The sequence below is a fragment of the Protopterus annectens genome, chromosome 8.part0, assembly GCF_019279795.1.
Source record: "Protopterus annectens isolate FY-2018-M chromosome 8.part0, PAN1.0, whole genome shotgun sequence".
NCBI classification, from domain to species: Eukaryota; Metazoa; Chordata; order Ceratodontiformes; family Protopteridae; genus Protopterus; species Protopterus annectens.
The window spans coordinates 54,321,512-54,342,235 of NC_056741.1; the positions used below are offsets into that span (position 1 = coordinate 54,321,512).

Genomic DNA, 20,724 nt, shown 5'->3' on the forward strand with positions numbered 1-20,724 from the left:
AACTGGTTTGCAGTCCCCTGTCTTCTTTGACGCTAAAGAATATTGAGTAAGTCCGGACTCTTTCTTGTGCGGTGGGACTTCTTGGATGATTCTTTTCTAGAAGCTTGTTTATTTCTAGTGCTGCTGCTGCATCCCTCTGACTCATGGAACATTGGGGATTTTGATGATTACTAGTGAGGGTGAATGGGAAAATGGTATTATAAAACCTCTGCAAATTATCCTCTGCACCTATGAATCTTTTGTAATTTCTAGCCAGGCTCTCTGGTACAGTAATACATGACTCCTGACTACCTACAGAGCTGGACAGTTTGGCCACCTTTCAGGAGCACTGATACAGGATCTGTCAGAGAAGGTATCTCTAGATCCCTGGTTATGCAGACCACCTCTGCCTCAGGGAAGATGTCTTTGATTAAAGTTCCCCCCTCTGCCCTTGGGGAACTGTCCCCACGTGGACAGTGGAAGGGACCCTGGGATTTTCTGAACCACACTGTCCATGCACTTTTAGTTCCTCGAAAGGGTCCCTTGAGGTGTTGAAAAACATACTCCTCTACAGCAGATATGTTTTTTCATTCCTGCTCACATCTAGATTGTGCGTCTTTCACTTTGAGGCCAAATAAGGAACTTCCATCAAAAGGAGTACTGACAAAGGAAGATTTAAAGAGTTCCACAAAGTCATGCAAGCATGTCCAGGCATGTCTTCTGATGGAAATGCCCTGAACCCTCTGCCAGTGACATACCTTCAGCTGCATGAAAGATAAGCCTCATGCAAAAGTTTGAAATGGACTGAAGGGTAGCCAACTATGAGGCAATTGTGCTCTCAGCCTCAGAGGTTATGGACCCAGTAAGGGATTTGGTAAGTTCCTTAATCAAATCTCTCTGTAGTCTTGTGAAGTGCACCAAATAAAACTGCGACCAAAGTGCAAAGTTCACCAAAGCAAAGACATGCTTCCCAAAATCTATCCAGTGCCCTAGACCCCCTGTTGGGGAGGTGGACAGAGGAACTCTGTTCCGCTAGTTCCTTCTTCATGGCTGCCACTGCAAATGCTACTCCTTTGCTCCAATATGTTCTGCCCTTCAGTGGTGCTAAGATCCTATCTGGTCTCTTACGGACTATCAAGAAACCAAGTCAATGAGCTCAACAGTGGGCAGAGTCGCCCAGGAGGGAGACTGGCCTAGCTTCAAAAGTCTCTAGGAATACAGATTCCTCTTGGGAAGGTTTGTTGGGAGATCAACCACCCCTTTGTTTTAGGAGTTCTAGAATGTCTCTAAATGCAACATCGTCGGGTGGTGATCTTGGGGAACCTTCCCCCTCATCAAACTCGGTATGTTTTATGACATACTCTTGTGGACAGTCCAAGTGCCTCCTTTTACCCTTTCTCCTCCTGTAACTTCTTTGGTGGGATGCTCCGCGGAAGTATCAGAAGAGATTAGTATACCCTGATGGGTGTTCTGTAGACTAGATTGGGCTGGGCGGCACAGTTGGTTGAGGCTCTAGACAACACTGAATGGAATGGAGTAGTTGGAGCTGAAGACAGGAGAGATTTCCAACAGAGAAGCTCTCTCCACTACCTTGAAAGCAGAATGCCTCAGACAGAAGGCTAAAACATGCTTACAGATCATAGGCTCCGTTCAGCCCGAAGGTGGATTATCAAAGGAGGGAGTCAAAGGAGGGAGTCGGACGGAGCCAAGACACCTAGTGTTAAAGCTCCAAAGGACTGAGACAGCTCCAACAGCTTCCAAGTAGACTCCAACACCCAAGATCCAGAGTTGTCCAGTTCCTAAGTGCTCAGCGCCGGTCTACTCAGAGATGCCGCTAGAGTCAAAGATACCAGTATCTTTTGATCTGATGCAGACAACTCCAGAGTTTTTGGATTTGACTGCTCCGAAGCCCATGGTTGGTTCAGAGAAGGAGCCAATACTGGGGGAGTAGTACTGATAAAGGCCTTCGGACTGATGCGGTCATAGCCGGATGAACCTCCATTTGAATCTGTATCAACAGGAATTTCCTCATCAACCTATCCACATCAGCTTTGGTCAGACACTTGAAGATCGAATAGATGATGTTATAGAAGATGGTCTGGAGTGGTGTTTCAGTAACCTTTCCAAAAAGGTGAGGGGAACAGAGAAGAGTCAGGATCCAAGGAGTGTTTTTCTGGTCAAGATTTCAGGTCTGAAGAGGTCAGATCTGAAACTTTGGCTACTTTACTAGGAGGATCAGACACTGGAGCAGAGTAGTAGCTGGATCAGAAAAATGTTCTCTCAATTCCTTATGAAGGGAATATCCCTTCCTGTCATCCTTTTGGGGAATTTGATCCCCAGAGGATGTTGCAGCAGATTTAGAGGAGAGCAGACCTCTTATAATTGGCTTATTATTTGTGTCAAATAAAACTCTAGGATCGAAGCCCTTACAAATAATGCAATTAGAATCCAGGTGAACTGAACCTAAACAGACACACTTTGAATGTGCATCAGACATCAGGATTTTATGGCCAGAGGCCACACACTTTTTGAAACCAGAAGGTTTTTCAGCCATGCTACAAGAATAGAGAGAATGATTAAAACAACTTTTTTTTTAAATAGCAGACAAAAGAGAGAAAAATACCAACTATGGTAAAAACAGACGTACTTAATAGTATGAAGAAATTTTAAAAATGACAAACAGGGTAGAAATCTTAAGAATAATACAGGAAGGGTGGAAGCACTTTATTATACTTTTATAGTTTTGTAATATTAAGTTATAATTTACAACTCTCAGAAAAAGATGCCATGCTCAAGAGCATACAGTGACCAAGTATGTACATTAAGGTGGCAAACAAGATCTGACGTATGTTAGGTGACTAGGGCATTATGGATAAGGGAGGAGCTTGAGAGTTTCAACGTTCCACGAACTAGAAAAAGTGGCGGAGTTGGATCTGAAGATCAGATCTGAACCCAACAGTTGAGGAATGAATAAAAATGACATCAGATTTATACATTCCAATATCTAACACAGAAATAGTGGTTTGAAAGTCACAATTAATACTAATCACTAAACCCTGACGCAGGTAACCCAGCAACCCTCTGAGGATAGTTAATGAATTATATCCTGTGTATCTGGTCAAGTGCTTCATACAACATGAGTTGTTACATAACTCAAGAATGTGCCACTGTAAGTGGTTGCTTCTTACTTACCTCCACCATGTTGATAAAGTGCAAGAAAAATTCCTGTGCATCCTGCTGTCGGCTTGTAGAAAATTCAGGGTGCCCTTTGCCAATAAGAGATTTGAACATGCGAGGAGCAATTCCTTCTTGTTCACCCTGAAAGTCACAGAAAATGATTTACAGGGATGAGGTAATCAAATGAAAGTATTATAAAGAATTAAAACCAATGATTACATAACATCATAGTCTATTGGAAGCTGATGTATATCTGACCTCCAACACACAACTCGCCAAACAGTCCCAAGTGCTGTTATGTTACGTTACCCCTCCTACATGTGCCAAGTCCACCATTTGCTGCTGGGACTACTTCCTCAGAGTAGGATATGCTCTCTGGATTCAAGACTTGATCTATGTTTTTCCACCTTTTATCCCTGTTCCTAGTCAAAGTCACAGTATAACCACCTTTGCTAAGAACACTTGGGTAGTATCCTAAATCTCCCCCTCTTGAGGTTGTAACATCTACTCATCGAAATGGGGGGAGGGGGGGTTCGCTTACCTATACAGTCCAACTTTTTACCTTCTTTATCAGTAGGTGAAAGGTTGGTTTTGAGGACCACCCGGGTGCCTGAGTGAGACAAAGCAGAAATGGCCATGGAAATGGTGAGAGAAAATAAATTTACTAGCCTGAGGTACCTTATACAGCCTTCTTTTTTAGGGACTGACATCTGGGTATCAGTTCACAGTGCAGGTAGTATTCAACACATCAGTTTGTGACCTACATCTCAGTTCAGGAGGATATTCTATTTGCACCCATAATAATACCTCATTTGTCCTGACAATGGTCTGATTAAAAGAAAATGTCTCCACAGGAGAATAAAAATCAAATTTTCTCACAATTAGAATTGGGCTTGGGAATCTGCAGATCTCTGTCAAAGTTAGAGTCATTAAACTCCATTTACACCAACATTTACTGCCTGTAATGCCTGCCTAGCCAAGGTAAGGAATATATTTATCAATAACTTCCTCAGAGGAACAACTTTTTTTCATCATAAGAGTACATCTGCCAGGCCTAGCCTCTTACTATGGGAGATTCTTCTTGGGACAAGAGCGTCTTCCAGACCTAGAGAAGATGGTTCTCCCATGCCTGTACTGGACAATGGAATGGCTGAAGAGTATAAGGCTGACCCGCAATTCATGCTGGTTGAGAGGACTGCAACAGAGGAAGCCAAACAAGAAAGCGACTGATCGCAGGAATAACTAATGCTCACTGCAGGTTCACCCACTATCAGCTGAAGCACAGACTGAGTTTGCAACAATGGCAAGGACTCCTTGGTAAGTGTTTTTTTCTTTCTTTCTAGATACTGCAGAAGAGCCAGCCAGATCAGTGAGAGCATCCATGCAATAACTAGGGGATAAGTATCAAAAGCTGTAAGAGCTGCTAAAATTAGTCGGCCAGAAGGTAAGTTGCCACTGAGGGTCCACAAACAGCACACTTACATTTAACACCTCCCCCACTCAGAAGTTACAAAAGGTAAAGTAAGAACAAGATTCTCTTGTCAGTACTGTTGAAACACCTGCACACTGAGAATCAAAATGGAAGTAGGTTGCCATGAAGTAGGAATAAGCACTTCACGGACACACAAAAACCTGCCCATTTCTCCATAGAATGTTCTGCTCCACAAAAGCCAACAGTATACGAATTTCTCACAAAATCTGCCTCAAATACAAACGCTTCTGCTAAAAAGTAGACATACTTGACAGTAAACTAATATTATGGAAAAAGTACAGTTGTGTAAAAAGAAGTTATGTCTTACCATAACATTCCATCTGTATTGTTGATCCTTGTTCAGTCATTACGTATAGTTTTCGGTTCCGACCTCGGAACCGAGCCGGCTATCTTCCAAGCTCGCGTCATCTACAAATTCTCGAGCTAAAACTCTTACCCAGAATTTCCCTCTCCCTGTTACCTCAGATTGAGTTTGCAAGTCAAAAGAAGGTAGAGGCTACCTCTGGTCAAATGACCTAAAAGAAAGTACAGTTTTGTACCTACCATAAATGTAGATGTCCGAGAGGTATGCATCTGCAGTCCTTACAAATGGGTTGTCCTGGCCTCAGGCAGCCCTTCGGTCGGCTGGATTCCAAAGTCTGGGTCTGGCCTCGGCTGATGTCGCGCACTTCACCCGACGTCATAGCTGCAGTTCAGCGGGTATAAAGGCATCAGCCGACGCCATTTTCCTCAGTGTTTCTTGCCCCAGATGCCAGGTGCCCTCTAGGAAGGCTAAATTTGGATAAATGCAAATGTTTCCAAACAATAGAGAGCAAATACAAATAAACATGTATATACATATATACAAACAAATACACCATAATAGATTCCCCCAGCTAGCTACAAGATGGGCAAATACCCTAGGAGTACCACAGAGGGAAGGAGGAGGGTAATCCTGACTGCAGATGCATACCTCTCGGACATCTACATTTATGGTAGGTACAAAACTGTACTATGTCCTTCAAGGATGCATCTGCAGTCCTTACAAATGGGTAGAATACCATAGCCAAACTGGGGAAGGAGGCACTAAGGAGGCACTAAGAGTTTATGGTGTAGTTAAGATCCCTTGCAAAACAGCAGTGGCAAAACCTGCTCGGGATCTGGAGTATAAAGGCAGATTATAATGCTTGGCAAATGTATGCACGGAGCTCCAAGTAGCAGCCTCTAAAATGTCTTTGGTAGCCACTCCTCGTAAGAAAGCTGTAGTAGTGGCTGTAGCCCTTGTGGAATGAGGTCTGATGTTTTCTGGAGTTGCCTTTCCATGAAAAGAGTAACAAAATCTAATGCAATTTCCTATCCATTTTGAGATTGTTTATTTTGAAATTGCTTTTCCTTCCATTCCTGTTGCATATGCTACCAGAAGCTGGTCAGTTTTTCTATTGTTCTTGGTTCTGTCCAGGTAGTAGCGCAATTGTCTGTGTACATCCAAGGTATGCAGCAATCTTTCCCCCCTGTTCTGTGGGTTGGGGAAGAATGTTGGTAGGTGTACTGCTTGGTTTAAAGATACCCTGGAGACCACCTTTGGCATAAAGGTAGGATTAGTTCTCATGGACACTCTATCCTGATGGAAGATAAGGAAGGGCTGTACTGCCATTAATGCCTGTAATGCTCTGCTAAATATTCCAGGATGTTAGCTATGTTTGCCAATGATGCATCTACTCCTTTTGTTGCACTCCAAATGAGATATCTTTTCCATTTTGCTAAATAAGTTTTCCTTGTTGAGGGTCTGCGAGCATCCAAGATAATGTCTCTAGCCCTCTGAGATAAATCTGGGTTATTTTTCCTTATGTAATGTTCCAAGCAGCTAGCTGCAGTGTTTTCAAGTTTGGATGCAGGATTTTGAAGTTGTTCTGTGTTAGCAGTAGAGGTATTAGGGGTAGAGGCCATGCGTGTTCCCGGGACATACTCCTCAGTAGCGGGTACCAATGTTGCCTCGGCCAATCTGGAGCTATCAAGATGATCCTCGGGTGATCTTCTTTGATCTTCAGTAGCACTTTGTGCATCAAAGGAAGAGGTGGGAATGCATATGCTGTCAGGTTTTCCCAACTGAAGGATAGGGAGTCCACCTTCCAAGCAAGTGGGTGTTATGTCCTTGTGCAGAATTTTTTCAATTGGTGGTTGTGTGGGGATGCGAACAGGTCTATTTCTGGCAGTCCCCATTTCCTTGTGATGGTTTTGAAGATGTCTGGATGCAGCATCCATTCGTGGGCATCCGTGGTGGTTCTGCTTAAGATGTCTGCTAGTATATTTTCTTTTCCTGGCACGAATATGGCTTGGAGCTGAATGTTGAGGCTCAGGGCCACATTCCAGAGGTCCATTGCCATCCGGCATAGAGGATATGAATGTGTGCCTCCCTGTTTGTTGATATACCACCTAACCGTGGTGTTGTCCGTCCTTATCAGCAAATGACCCTGTTGAAGAAATGGTCTGAATGTCTGAATTGCCTGTTTTACTGCCAGCATCTCTTTTTGATTTATGTGTAGGTTCATCTGGTCTTGAGTCCATAAGCCTTGTATACACTTGTCCACCATGTGTGCCCCCCATCCGAGGTCTGAGGCGTCCGTGGTGATAGTCTGGCTTGGGTGAGGCCTGTGGAAGGGCAGTCCTTTGTTCAATTGACAGGCCTGGGCCCACCACTGGAATTCTTGCTTCAGGCATGGCATTATTGGAATTTGGGTTTCTAGGCTGTGCTTGTGCTGAAACCATAAATTCCTCAGGTACCATTGTAACTTCCTCATATGTAGTCTGGCATGTGGAATTATTATTATGCAGGATGCCATGTAACCCAGGGCTAGCAGGATTTTCCTTGCTGTAAGCTGGTTCTGCGTGGTTAATGCCATGAAATAGAGTGGTAGCTGCTTCTGTTTTTCTGCTGTGAGGAATGCCATCTGGTTTGATGTGTTCAGTTCTGCACCCAGGAAGGTTATCCTTTGGGATGGTATCAGCCTTGACTTTTTTGTGTTGACTGTGTATCCCAGGGCTTGCAGCAGGTGAATAACCTTTTTCAAATCTTTTGTTAATTTGTCTTTGCTGTCCGCTTGTAACAGGCAGTCGTCCAGGTATGGATAAATTTGAATTCCCTGAAGCCTGCAATGAGCAATTACTGATGCCAGGCATTTCGTGAATACTCTGGGTGCAGTAGATAAGCCAAAAGGCAATGCTGAGAATTGATAATGCTCTGATCCTGTAAGAAATCTGAGGTATCTTCTGCAATTTGGTCATATGGGGACGTGCAGGTATGCCTCCTTGAGATCCAGAGTCACCAGCCAAGACTCCTTGCCCAGCATGGGAAGAAGTTGCTGTAGGGTCAGCATTTTGAATTTTGGAACAATGAGATATGTGTTTAGAGCGGACAGGTCGAGGATAGGTCTCCATTGGTTTTCCTTTCTTGGTACTAGGAAAAGCCTTGAATAAAATCCTTGTCCTTGTTCCATAGCCGGTACCTTTTCTATAGCTCTCATCCTTAGTAAGTGGTCTATTTGCTGTAGAGCGTGTGTCCTTTGGTTTGGAGGTAGGTTTGGCATTCCTCTCTTCCTTGGAAGAGTATGGAAGTGAAACCTGTAGCCTTTGTCTATTGTCTGTAAAATCCAGTTGTCTCCTGTAATGTAATGCCAATTTACTAAAAATAAGGCTAATTTTCCGCCTAAGGGTGCTGCCAGTTGTTCCCTGGTAGGCGGTTTCAGAGCCAAGTCACTGTGATTGTCCTGTAGAAGTGGTAGTGGCTGGATCTGTGGCAGTAGTTCTCTGGCTGTTAGGCTGCCACTGACGTCCCCTGTAGGCACTTCTGGACTGACCTCTGCCTCTAGGGCGTCTATTTCTGCCTCTCTGTGCTCTGGTGGTGTCTGGAAAGGACCAATTCTTGGAAGGCCAGTTCCTACTAAACCTCGGAGGCTGGACCTGTAAGAAATCCTTGACTGTCTGGACAGATTTAGCTTTTTCTTCCACCTTCTTCAACGCTTGCTGTGCAGGGGAACCAAACAAACTGTGCTTTTCCATGGGAGCATCTAGAAGCTTTGACTTTACATGGTCTGGTAAGGATTGCTCTTTTAACCATGCATGCCTTCTGATCACTGTACCAGTCATAGCTGATCTAAAGGAAGCCTCCAGTGCATCATAGCCGCATTTTAAGGAATGATTACTGACCTGCTGAGTGTTATGCGCCAAATCCTGAAGGGACTTACGGTCTAAAGGTTCAGGCGAGGACAGTTTTTTAGTGAGCTGATCGAACAGAAATTTCTGATACTGAATCATGTGGAATTGACAGTTTAAGGCCCTAGCCGAAAGAGTAGCAGAAGTATAAACTTTTTTACCCAATCTCTCCAATGCCCTAGATTCTCTTTCAGAGGGGAGGGGGTTTTTGGCAGAGGCAGCTGTTACAGCTTTGGGGCCCTGTGAAATAGTTTCAGGATCTGCAATAGGAGCCTTATACAAATGATAATGTGTGTCCAGAACCCTGTAGTATCTGTCGGGCTTAGCAGGGGCCGGAGGCAGTGAGTCAGGGGCAGTACAAGCATCAGTAAATGCATCATCCACAACTGTAAGTACTGGAGGAATAGCTAAAGGCCTATTCTGTGCTAAATGTAAAAAGGTCCTAAGCCTTTTCCTAGAGTCTGAAAAATCCTGGCCCTGCCACTGAAATTGTTCCCTCATAGCATGCAAGGTTTCCCCAAAAGAAAATTCCTCAGGAGGAGAGGCAGAAGGTATGGAATCCTCTGCATCAGAGTCCTCATATGGAGAATAAGGGCCCTCTGGAGGATTTGTATGTTCTGAATCATCAGAGGAATAATCTGAAGAAACTGGCTCAGGGGGCTCTGCTCTAAGCCTCTTCTCTGGAGGTGGGTGAGAGGCCCTGTCAGGGTGAGACTGGGTTCCCCTGATCAAAGAAATGAGATCCTCTGCTAGACTAAGCATTTGAGTACTAGAGCTAGGCCTGTGAGAGGGGGCTTTAGCAGGCACGGCCTTTGAAGATTTAGCTGCTTTAGCCCTGGCAAAAGCCTTAATTGACATGGATGCAGGGGGCCTAGCAGCTCCACGTGCAGGAGTAGATACATCTAAGGGGATAGTATCTGATAAATCCTGAGAAACTGTAAGAGCAGGTGGATTTTCAGTAGCAGATTCAGCCATGCTGGAAGAGGCCTCGGTAGAAGGAGGCGTGTTTTCGGCCGAAGGAAGAACCGCGGACTTGGCTTCAGCCGAAACCGAGACGCTCGCGGTTGGCTTAGCCGCGGTTTCGGCCGAAACCGCGGACCGCGAGTGTCGGTCCTTTTCCTTACGCTTTTTAGCTAAATGTGAAGTCGGAGTCTCCGACGGCATGATATAGGCAAAAGCGTTGCCGAAAAACTCCTCTGCAAACTCCGACCGACATCTAAGTGTTCATCAGTTGAAGGAAGCACAGGCTAGACAAGCTGCTATGTCGTGGTCTGGGCCTAAACAAGGTAGGCAGTAAGAGTGGAAATCTTTATGAGGTATTTGTTTCCCACAAGTTAAACAGTTATTCACTTTTTCTGACATCGGCTGAGGCAAGAAAGAGTCCCCAACGGGGTACTTAGCTTTTTAGAAGTCTTCGGTAGTAGCAATCTCTGGTTCTGACCGACCGGCACTTGCGAACAACTTCTGCTTTGGGCGCCGCGCGGCAAGAAAGACTGGGGAAAATGGCGTTGGCTGATGCCTTTATACCCGCTGAACTGCAGCTATGACGTCGGGTGAAGTGCGACATCAGCCGAGGCCAGACCCAGACTTTGGAATCCGGCCGACCGAAGGGCTGCCTGAGGCCAGGACAACCCATTTGTAAGGACTGCAGATGCATCCTTGAAGGACATCCAGATGGTGAGATCCACTAGAAGCCACAGGAGGGGGAAGGAGGGAGGGTCGTAATGACTGAACGAGGATCAACAATACAGATGGAACGTTATGGTAAGACATAACTTCTTTATCTGATATTGTTAATCCTCGTTCATTCCTTACATGTGGGACAGAGTCCCCAGCTACCTCTATTCCTGGGAGGTTCTCAAGGAAGGACATTCCTGAGCACCATAGAACCAAAAGATGCTCTTCCCCCAGAGGCCAAATCCAATAGGTAATGATTAATGAAGGTATGAGGTGTAGCCAAAGTTACAGCTAGACAGATGTCATGTAAAGAAGCTCTGGCGTGGAAGGCAGCAGAAGTTCCTACCGATCTTGTCGAATGGGCCTTGATGGTAGTCAGTAATGGAATATTACATTGTGTATAAATGAAGGTCACAAGGTCTTTCAACCATCTAGTCAATGTGACCTTACCAACAGCACATCCCAATCTAAGACCAGAATAGGCCAAAAAAAACTGGTCTGATTTACGAGAGGCCTTAGTCCTATTCAAGTAGAAGCGAATTTGCCTGTGAATATCTAGGGTATGTAGGCAATACTCTCCTTTGTTTGAATGATTGGGGAAGAAAACTGGCAATTCAATGGTTTGATTAATGGACATTTCAAAAATCACTTTTGGCAGAAAGGAAAGTAGTTGTGTACCTATCATAAATGTAGATGTTCGAGTGCATTCACTGTTGCAGTCATTACACTTTGGAATTCAGGCCGACTGCAGGTAGCCTGCCAGCAGGATAACCAAAGTCCTGGTCTGGCATCGGTTGCCGTCGCCTCTTCCCTGACATCAGTGCGCCAGGGGTATATAAGATGCAGCCAATGCCATTTTCTTCAGTTTTTCTTGCCCCAGATGTCAGGTGCCACCAGGAAGGTAGGCAATACATATTGCTTATAAAAACATACCATAAAATAAAAACAATACCTTCATCTACAAGCAAATACACCACATAGGTTGTATAGGATAGAGAAGTAGAGTTAAGTCCCAGCAAAGAAAGGGGGATGGAGGGTGGGTAACCTGGACTGCAACAGTGAATACACTCTACCATCTACATTTATGGTAGGTACACAACTGTACTATGTTCATCATGTCTCACTGTTGCAGTCATTACACTTGGGTAGAATCCCAAAGCTGAGGTAGGGCGGCTGGGTCTAAATAGGATTAAGAGTGGCTACGAGGCCCTGCAGAACTGCAGTGGCAAAGCCTGCTCTGGATTTAGAATGAAGAGGTAAGTGATAATGCTTGGTAAAGGTGTGCACTGAACTCCAGGTTGCAGCCTCCAAAATTTCCTTGGTTGGTACTCCTCTGAGAAAGGCTGCTGAAGTGGCTGCTGCCCTGATAGAATGTGGCCTAATTTTCTTAGGCACTGACTTTCCATGCTGTGCATAGCAGAAACGAATGGTGTCCTATCCATTTTGAAATAGTCTGCTTTGAGATGGCCTTTCCTTGTGATCCTGCAGCATATGCTACAAACAGTTGCTCAGTTTTTCTGAAAGCTTTTGTTTTGTCCAAGTAGAAGCGTAGCTGCCTGTGTATGTCCAAAGAGTGCAGAAGTCTCTCCCCTTTATTCTGGGGATTTGGATAAAATGTTGGCAAATAAATGATTTGGTTAAGAGCCACACTGGATACTACCTTTGGCATAAATGTTGGGTTTGTCCTTAGAGAAACCCTGTCTGGATGAAAAATGATAAAAGGTTCCACTGCCATTAATGCCTGTAACTCTGAAACTCTTCCTGCTGAAGTTATTGCTAGGAGAAGAGCAGTTTTCCATGATAAGAATTTTTTATCAAGCTGTATTGGCTGGCTCAAAAGGGGGCAGTGTGAGCTTTTCCAAAACAAAGTTGAGGTCCCACGTAGGTACTGGTGCTCTCCTTGGGGGTCTTATGATTTTTGCCCCTCTGAGGTACTGTCTTAGCAGTGGATGAGAGAAAATAGGAGGTTCCGTACTGTAATGAGCTGAAATGGCAAAGGCATGGATCTTAATTGATGAGAAGGATAGGCCTTTGTCCAGCATCTCCGTTAAGTACTGTGAAATCTGAGGAATATTTGGAACAAGTGGTTCAAGTCATTGTGCCTGGTTCCAAGCACAGAATCTCTTCCATTTTTCTGCATAACCTCCTGGCTTCCAAAATGACATCCATAACAGCTTTAGAGAGAGGTGTGTTCTGAGTGGCTATATTATTTGTCATGCAGCCAGATTCAAGGTTCTGAGATGGCTGTGCAAAATCGGATTGCTTTGTTGAGTCAGAAGATGAGGAATTTGAGGTAAAGTCCAGGCTGGGCCCTGAGACAAGCTCTTTAGGATTGGGTACCAGTGTTGGCGTGACCAGTCTGGGGCAATCAGAATCATTTTTGGCTTCTCGTCTGAGTTTTAGGAGTACCTTGGGAAGGAGAGGCAGTGGTGGAAAGGCATAAACTGTTAGGGTTTTCCAGCTGAATGATGCAGCATCCACTTTCCATGCTTGTGTGTGATAAGGCCTTGTGCAGAATCTCTGCAGTTGGCAGTTGTGAGGGGAGGCAAAAAGATCTATGTCTGGGCATCCCCATTTCCTTGTTATCATGCTGAAGACCTGTGGATCTAGTTTCCACTCGTGAGGGTCCATGAGGTTTCTCCTTAGTTCATCTGCCAGAGTATTTTTCTTTCCTGGCAGGAATTGTGCCTGCAAATGTATTTGATAGGTCAGTGCTGTGTTCCACAAAGTCATGGCTTGCCTGCAGAGGGGGTAGGAATGCGTGCCCCCTTGCTTATTTATGTAACACATAACTGTAGTATTGTCCGTCTTTAGTAGTAGTTGTCCCGGATGTAGTAGATCCTTGTAGGCTGTCAGGGCATTCTGTACAGCTAGCATCTCGTTTTGATTGATATGAAGATGCATTTGGTCCGCAGGCCACGGGCCCTGAATACATTTTCCTGTCATGTGTGCCCCCCAGGAATAATCCGATGCATCTGTTGTTAGTGTCTGCCTGGCTGTGGGTAAAGTGAAAGGCAGTCCCTTGTTCATAGGTTCATAGGTTCATAGGTTCATACTAGGCTATCTGCCCGAGGGCATTTACAAGCCTAGCCCATCGTTTTGTGGCTTACGCCACCCCTTAAGTATGGGGAACTATACCCATTATTTTGCTGTGCCTCTGTCGAGCAGTGACACTGAGGTAATCCCTGGGGTATATTTGCGATCTCCCATCCATTGGTCAAGATTTCTCTTGAACAAGGCCAGCGAGGTGCTCTGCCTCACATATACCGGGATTTTGTTCCACAGCATAGGAGTCTTTGGGTGATGAATCTATCCCTCCAGCACGTCCTATTAATAGCCGTGTCGAGGTTTAAGTCTCCGCCCTTGTGGCTCTGGTGGATCTAGATTTTTGAGGTGAAGCATATTCATCAAATCTGGGTTTGACATGGCCTTGTATGTTAGGCAAAGGTCACCTCTGAGCAAGTGGCGACTGAATAGAGCTGGAGTTCTTTCAGTCGGGCAGCATAGGACAGATTTTGAGACCCTTTATCCTTTTGGTGAGGAACTTTTGTGGTCTCTCCAGCTGCTGCAAGTGTCGGGTCAGATACATTCCGAATTGGGCATTGTACTCAATCATTGGTCTGATGAGTGATGAGTAAAGGAGACCATGACCTCCCTTGATCTAGATGAGAATCCCTTCATGATAAGGTGGGCAATGTAGAAGGTCTTCCTAACTACTTTAGCTACATGGGTGTCGAATGACAGACTACAATCAACCTGGGTCCCCAAGTCCCTGATAACTTCTTCTGTGCTCAGTGGATTGCCACCTATTTGGTAGCTAGGGGTAACCTTGTTTTTCCCGAAGGGTATGACTATGCATTTTTGGCATTTAACTTTAGGCCATGGCTCTGGCACCAGTTATCCGTTTCTGTGAGACCCTTCTGAAGGATATCTGTGTCAGATGTGTTTTCTACTATGGCTCCCAGTTTGCAGTCATCTGCAAACTTTGTCAGCCATAACCCTCCTGTGTTTGCTTGTACTTGGAAAAGTAGATGCCAAACAAGAGTGGGCCCAGGACTGAGCCCTGTGGGACCCCACTTGTGACAGGCTTTGAGTCTGACATGGCGCCAGCAACTCTGACCCTGTGTGTTCTGTCACTCAGCCAGTTTGCAACCCATCTTGTGATGTATGGGTTAACATTTAAGCTGCTGAGTTTTTCAATGATACCAGTGAGGTATTGTATCGAAAGCCTTCGCCAGATCCAGGTAGGCTGTATGGACTGCCTTTCCCTCATCAATGGCTTTGGTGACTGTTTGAAAAAGTCAACCAAGTTTAAAAGGCATGATCTGCCTTTGACAAAGCCAAACTGGGTTGGATCCAAGGTCTGCAAATTCCCTATGTCTTTATTTATGAGGTCCATTATGATCCTCTCCATGGCTTTGCAGATAAGGCTTGTCAAGCTAATCGGCGGTAATTTCCAGGGTCGGTGGAAGCACCGCCTTTGTGAAGTGGGACCACAGTTGCAGTGCGCCACTCCTGGGTACATATCCAGAGGTAAGACTTTGATTAAATAGCTGTCCTAGTTGTGGGTTTAATTCCTCATTGAGTTCGTGGAGCACACAGCCGGGGACACCGTCGGGTCCCATGGATGCTGTGGTTTTGCTTTGGAGAGCAGTTTTAACTTGGGCGTTGGAAATGTTTGGGGGGCTGCAATCGTTTGGTATAGATATCTCTCCTTTTGGGGGGGGGGAGAAGTTTGCACTGAACCTGTCAGCCAGTATGTTGGCAATGTCTGTAGGATCAGTAATCTTCACATCATTTTTGACTAGTTCTGAGCATATCTGGGAGTTTCCTCCCAGGTTTCTAACATAGCTAAAGAATGCCTTATGATTGTCTTTTGAGTCTTTAGCTATTTTTCTCTCAAAATTTGCTTTGATTTTATGAGAGCTCTTAGTTTTTTACTTATAGTGATCAAGGGTGTCTTACCTTTTAAGGATTTTGCTCTATCTTGTAGTAGCTTTCTCCTTTTGTTGTAGAGTTTGTTTATGGCTGGGGTCCACCAGAGTGGACGCTTGCCTTTGGTACAGAGAGTCTTTGTTTTGCTTGGGATTGCCTTATCCATGCAGTCCTGCAGGTGCTGGTAGAAGGCATTTGTGAGTGATTCAGCGGCTTGAGTACTGTTTTCCGCCGGCTCGGGGGCCTTAAAGGAGACCACACTAGTCTTTAGAAGTGTGAAGTCGGCTTTGAGAAGTTTTTACTGTGGTCTTTTTATTTCAGGTGGGGGTGGGATGAGGACCTCCAGCGAGATTAGTTGTGGTCTGATCTCACCAGTGAGGGGTATACTTCGGTGTTGAACATTGTGCTCCCATGTTCGTGATGATGAGATCAAGTATGTTATCTCCTCTTGTGGGGATGGTGACTAGTTGTTCCATGGCATTTGAGTTTATGAATTCCAGGAACTTTTGGGCTAGGGTGTTTGGGCTTGAGTAGTGTTCCCAGTCTATATTAGGGTAATTGAAGTCACCTAGTATGATGGTGTTTGGTGATACATTTATCCCTCTAGTGTTTTCAGGAAAGCCATGTGAGGTTCCTGAGTTTGTGAGGGTGGCCTGTAACATGCTACAATTTGCAGAGCAGTCTTGCCTATGGTTAATTGCACCTGGATGGTCTCCGATGCATCGTGCGTTCCACCAGTCTTGAGGTGTGGGTGTCCTTGATGAATATGGATACCCCCTCCTTTCTTGGTATTGTCCGGATTTTGGGGCGGGCATGATATGAGGTAAAACCTGATAGTGCTGGGGTGCTCTCAGGAGCCTTGAACCAGGTTTCTGTCACAGCACAGACATCGATGTTCTCCATATTGAGAAGGGCCTCGAGTGCGTGCATTTTGAGATTTAGACTTCTGGCATTGAGCAGCATTACCCTTAGTTTTTTTCCTTTTTTGTTCTAGGGTGGTAGGTTTAGAATTTGAGCCTTGCCTAAAAAGGCACTATGGGGTGGCAAGAGCCTTTGCCAATATCCGGAATCCAGGGTGACAGGTGCAAGCCGTCCCTTGAAGCAGCGTGGCTTGTCCAGCATGTCATCCCAGGCAGACAGACACTGGATCCCCTTTGAATGACACCAGTGGTTAAGCCAATTGTTAAAGCTGATCATCTTATCTCTGTATTGTGGCATCATTCTTGGTGAAGGTAGGATACTGCTCAAGGTCAGGGTCATACCTGCCTGGGCTACATAATCAGAGAGCTCCTCAATGTCTCTTTTCATGTAGTCCAAGGAGGTTCGTCTCAGGTCGTTCACACCAGCATGGACAATGACTGAGTCATATTTGTACCTGCTGTTGAGAGACCTGAGTGCTTGCGTTATGTGGCGGATTCTAGCGCCCGACAGGCAGCTTACTGTGACCTTCTCCTTACTCAGTCTGGTGAGCGGAGCGTCAGTGTGTCTGACTATGGAGTCACCAATGACTAGTGTGTCTGGCATTGTGTTTGGCCTTAAGGGCTGTGACTGTTTGACACTCTGACTGTGAGGTCTATGTGTTGCAGGTGCTGTGTTCTGAGGTGGTGGTTGTTTGGGTGTCTGCTTAGGTGGCCTCTGCTGTTTTGGTAGATTTTTGTTCAGAGCCTCCGAGTATGTCTTTGTGTGTTTATGTGTATGATTTGAGGTTGTGATGGTACTATGTGAGACTGGGTCTATAGTGTGTGTGGTAACCTTCTCCTCCTGACTGGTCTTGCCAGTCCTATGTTGAGAGAGCTCAGCCTCCAGTTTGGCCGTATAGTTGCATCTCTCGCATGTATTTGTGTTTTGTGGGAGGAGGAGAGGGTTGTCTGTGTACATGAGGCAATTGTAACATTGCCTCAAAATTCCCAGGTTCACCAGCTGAGCAGGAGAGGACACTAGCAACTGATCCGTCGACATGCTAGAAGGAATAGACAAAAACTTTGAAAAGATTCCGGGGACGTGGGTGACAGAAATGGGGTTTGCCTTTTGGGGTACTATCTATGACAAGAGTGCCGTATCAAGGTAATAAGTACTGTAGGAGCAAGTGCTAGGTTTAACAGATAGAGAATAGTCTACTTGGAGTCAAGTAGAGATGATCTTTTAGTTATAGGATACGCTGATTAGATCAGTAGTATAGTTCGAGGAAGGTAGTTTTAAGGGAAAATTTGAAGAGTGTAATTTAGGTAGCCCTAATAGTTTAAATCTGCTTAACCGGCGCTGCCCTAGTGTGCAACAGTAGCAGCTCACAAGCAAACTCAAGGCTAAATCGCGCAAGCAGCGTTTAGCGTTTTTATATCAGGGGGCTGAAAGAAGCTAGGAACTGGCCCAAAACGACCAATAAACTACAAGTTGCTGGCTGAAACTTCACAAAACTGGACCAACAGGCAGCTCAATGCTTCCCACTCCCACTGGATAGCAAAGGAACTTCCTCCTTTCCAAATTAGGTAAAGAATCAGTAACAGGAACTGCAAACAAAGTCCAGGGATCATCAAGCTCTGAAACTGGACTAATCTAGCTTAGCAAGGCGGGAAAACAAGAGATATTTTTTTTTTTTTTTTTTTCAAGAGACAAGCAGAACAGATACAGTAAACACTTATAAATGCTATAAATTGGCTATCACAGCCTACACAAACAATTTGCAACAGTTACAGATATTTAAAGTAACAAACTGAGAAACAAGTGCAATATCAGAATAAATGCAGAATAAAACAGTAGCAATGTATCAGCAAACAGGCGAAAATACAGTAGCAAGATAAATAGAAGTGGAAAGCCACAAAAAAATACTTATATCAGGTAAAGTCGCTTTTTCAGCTCTCTGAAGCTTGGATTACTCTGCTGGCCACCACGAGGATCTTGTGCTGAGTAGGTACAAGCCAAAACGCAGCGTTTAGCGTTTTTTATATCAGGGGGCTGAAAGAAGCTAGGAACTGGCCCAAAACGACCAATAAACTACAAGTTGCTGGCTGAAACCTCACAAAACTGGACCAACAGGCAGCTCAATGCTTCCCACTCATGTGGTGACAGGCCAGTGCCCACCATCAAAACTCCTGTTGCAGGCAGGGAATAAGAGTTATTATTGTTTCCAGGCTGTGGCAATGTTGAGTCCAAACACTTTTTGGATACCATTGTAGCTTCCTCATATGCAGTCTTGCATATGGAATTAGTAGGATGCAGGATGCCATGAAGCCCAAAGCCTGCAGAATTTTGCAGGCAGGTAGCTGGGTCTGTGTTGCCATCATTTGAAAATAATGAGTCGGTTGTCTTCGCTTGTCTGGCATGTGATAAGCCATCTGGGCAGTTGTATTTAAGCTTGCACCCAGGAATATTATCTCTTGAGAGGGCACTAGTTTTGATTTCTTTTCATTTACTGTGTACCCTAGGCAAATTAGTAATCTTTTTACAAACGCCAGATGCTTTAGTAGAATGTCCTTGCTCTCTGCTTGAATAAGGCAGTCGTCCAAGTAGGGATATATTTGGATTCCTTTGTGTCTACAAAATGCAATTACAGGTGCCAGGCATTTTGTGAAGACCCTGGGTGCAGTAGATAAGCCAAAGGGCAGTGCAGAGAATTGGTAATGCATTGAGCCAGCTATGAATCTGAGGTATCTTCTGAAAGACTGTCTGATTGGGACATGCAGGTATGCCTCTGAGGTCCAGAGTAAAGTACAGTTGTGTACCTACCACAAAATGTAGATGTTCGAGTGTATTCACTGTAGCAGTCATTACACTTGGGTTATCCTGCTGGCAGGCGACCAGCAGTTGGGCCCAAGTTCCAAAGTCTTGGTCCAGCGTTGGTTGCTGTCACCTCTTCCCTGACGTCAGTGCACCAGAGGTATAAAAGTTGCAACAGACACTATTTTCTTCAATTTTTCTTGCCCCAGATATCAGGTGCCCCCAGATAGGAAGGCTGGAAAGATAAAATTATGCCAAAAAACATTCATATATTTGTATAAACATTTCCTTCATCTACAAGCAAATACACCACATAGGTTGGATAGAGTTGAGAAGTACAGAAAAGTCCCAGCAATGAAAAAAGGGGGATGGTGGGTGGGTAACCTGGACTGCAACAGTGAATACACTCGAACAACTACATTTATGGTAGGTACACAACTGTACTATGTTCATAGTGTTTCACTGTTGCAGTCATTACACTTGGGTAGAATCCCAAAGCTGAGGTTGGGCGGCTGGGTCTAAATTGGATTTGGAGAGGCTACCAGGCCTTGCAGAACTGCAGTGGCAAAGCCTGCTCTGGATTTAGAGTAGAGAGGTACGTGGTAGTGCTTGGTGAATGTGTGCAGCTTCTAAAATGTCATTGGTTGGTACTCCTCTGAGGAAAGCTGCTGAAGTGGCTGCTGCTCTGGTAGAATGAGGCCTAATGCCCTTAGGCATTGATTTGCCATGTTGTGCATAACAGAAGCGGATGCAGTGTCCTATCCATTTTGAGATTGTCTGCTTTGTAATAGGCTTTCCTTGTGATCCTGCAGCATAGGTTACAAACAGTTGCTCAGTTTTTCTGAAAGCTTTTGTTTTGTCCAAGTAGAATCATAGCTGTCTGTGTATATCCAAAGTGTGCAGAAGTCTCTCCCCTTTATTCTGGGGATTTGGGTAGAACGTAGGTAAATGAATGGTTTGGTTCAAGGCCACATTGAAGACCACTTTTGGCATGAATGTTGGGTTTGCCCTAAGAGAAACCCTGTCCTGATGAAAAATGATGAAAGGTTCCACAGCCATTACTGCCTTAACTCTGAGACTCTTCTTGCTGAAGTTATTGCTAGGAGCTGAGCAGTTTTCCATGATAAGAATTTTAGATCAGCTGTGCTGGCTGGTTCAAAAGGAGGCAGTGTGAGTTTTTCTAAAACAAAATTGAGATCCCAAGTTGGTACTGGTGCTCTCTGAGGTACTGTCGTAGTAGAGGATGTGAAAAAATAGGAGGTTCCGTATTGTAATGAGCTGAAATGGCAGAGGCATGGATTTTAATAGATGAGAAAGATAGGCCTTTGTCCAGCATCTCAGTTCAGTATTGTAAAATCTGAGGTATATTAGGGACAAGTGGTTCGAGCCCTTGTGCCTGGTTCCAAGCACAGAATCTCTTCCATTTTTCTGCATAAGATTTCCTAGTGTTGGGCCTCCTGGCTTCTAAAATGACATCCATAACAGCTTTAGAGAGAGGTGCAGTCTGAGTGGCTACATTACCTGCCATGCTGCCAGGTTTAAGGTTCTGAGTTGACTGTGCA

The 20,724-nt window shown here is 44.9% G+C and overlaps 1 protein-coding gene across 3 annotated transcripts in view; it reads right to left on the reverse strand.

The window, feature by feature from the left end:
- Window positions 1–20,724, reverse strand: part of USP5 (ubiquitin specific peptidase 5) — a 2,313,977-nt gene that overhangs the window by 1,060,134 nt on the left and 1,233,119 nt on the right. For all 3 annotated transcript variants that reach the window (XM_044079605.1, XM_044079604.1, XM_044079606.1), the window contains exon 11: window positions 3,172–3,297. In XM_044079605.1, coding sequence (XP_043935540.1) covers window positions 3,172–3,297 — 126 coding nt within the window. The remainder of the gene's footprint in view (window positions 1–3,171; window positions 3,298–20,724) is intronic.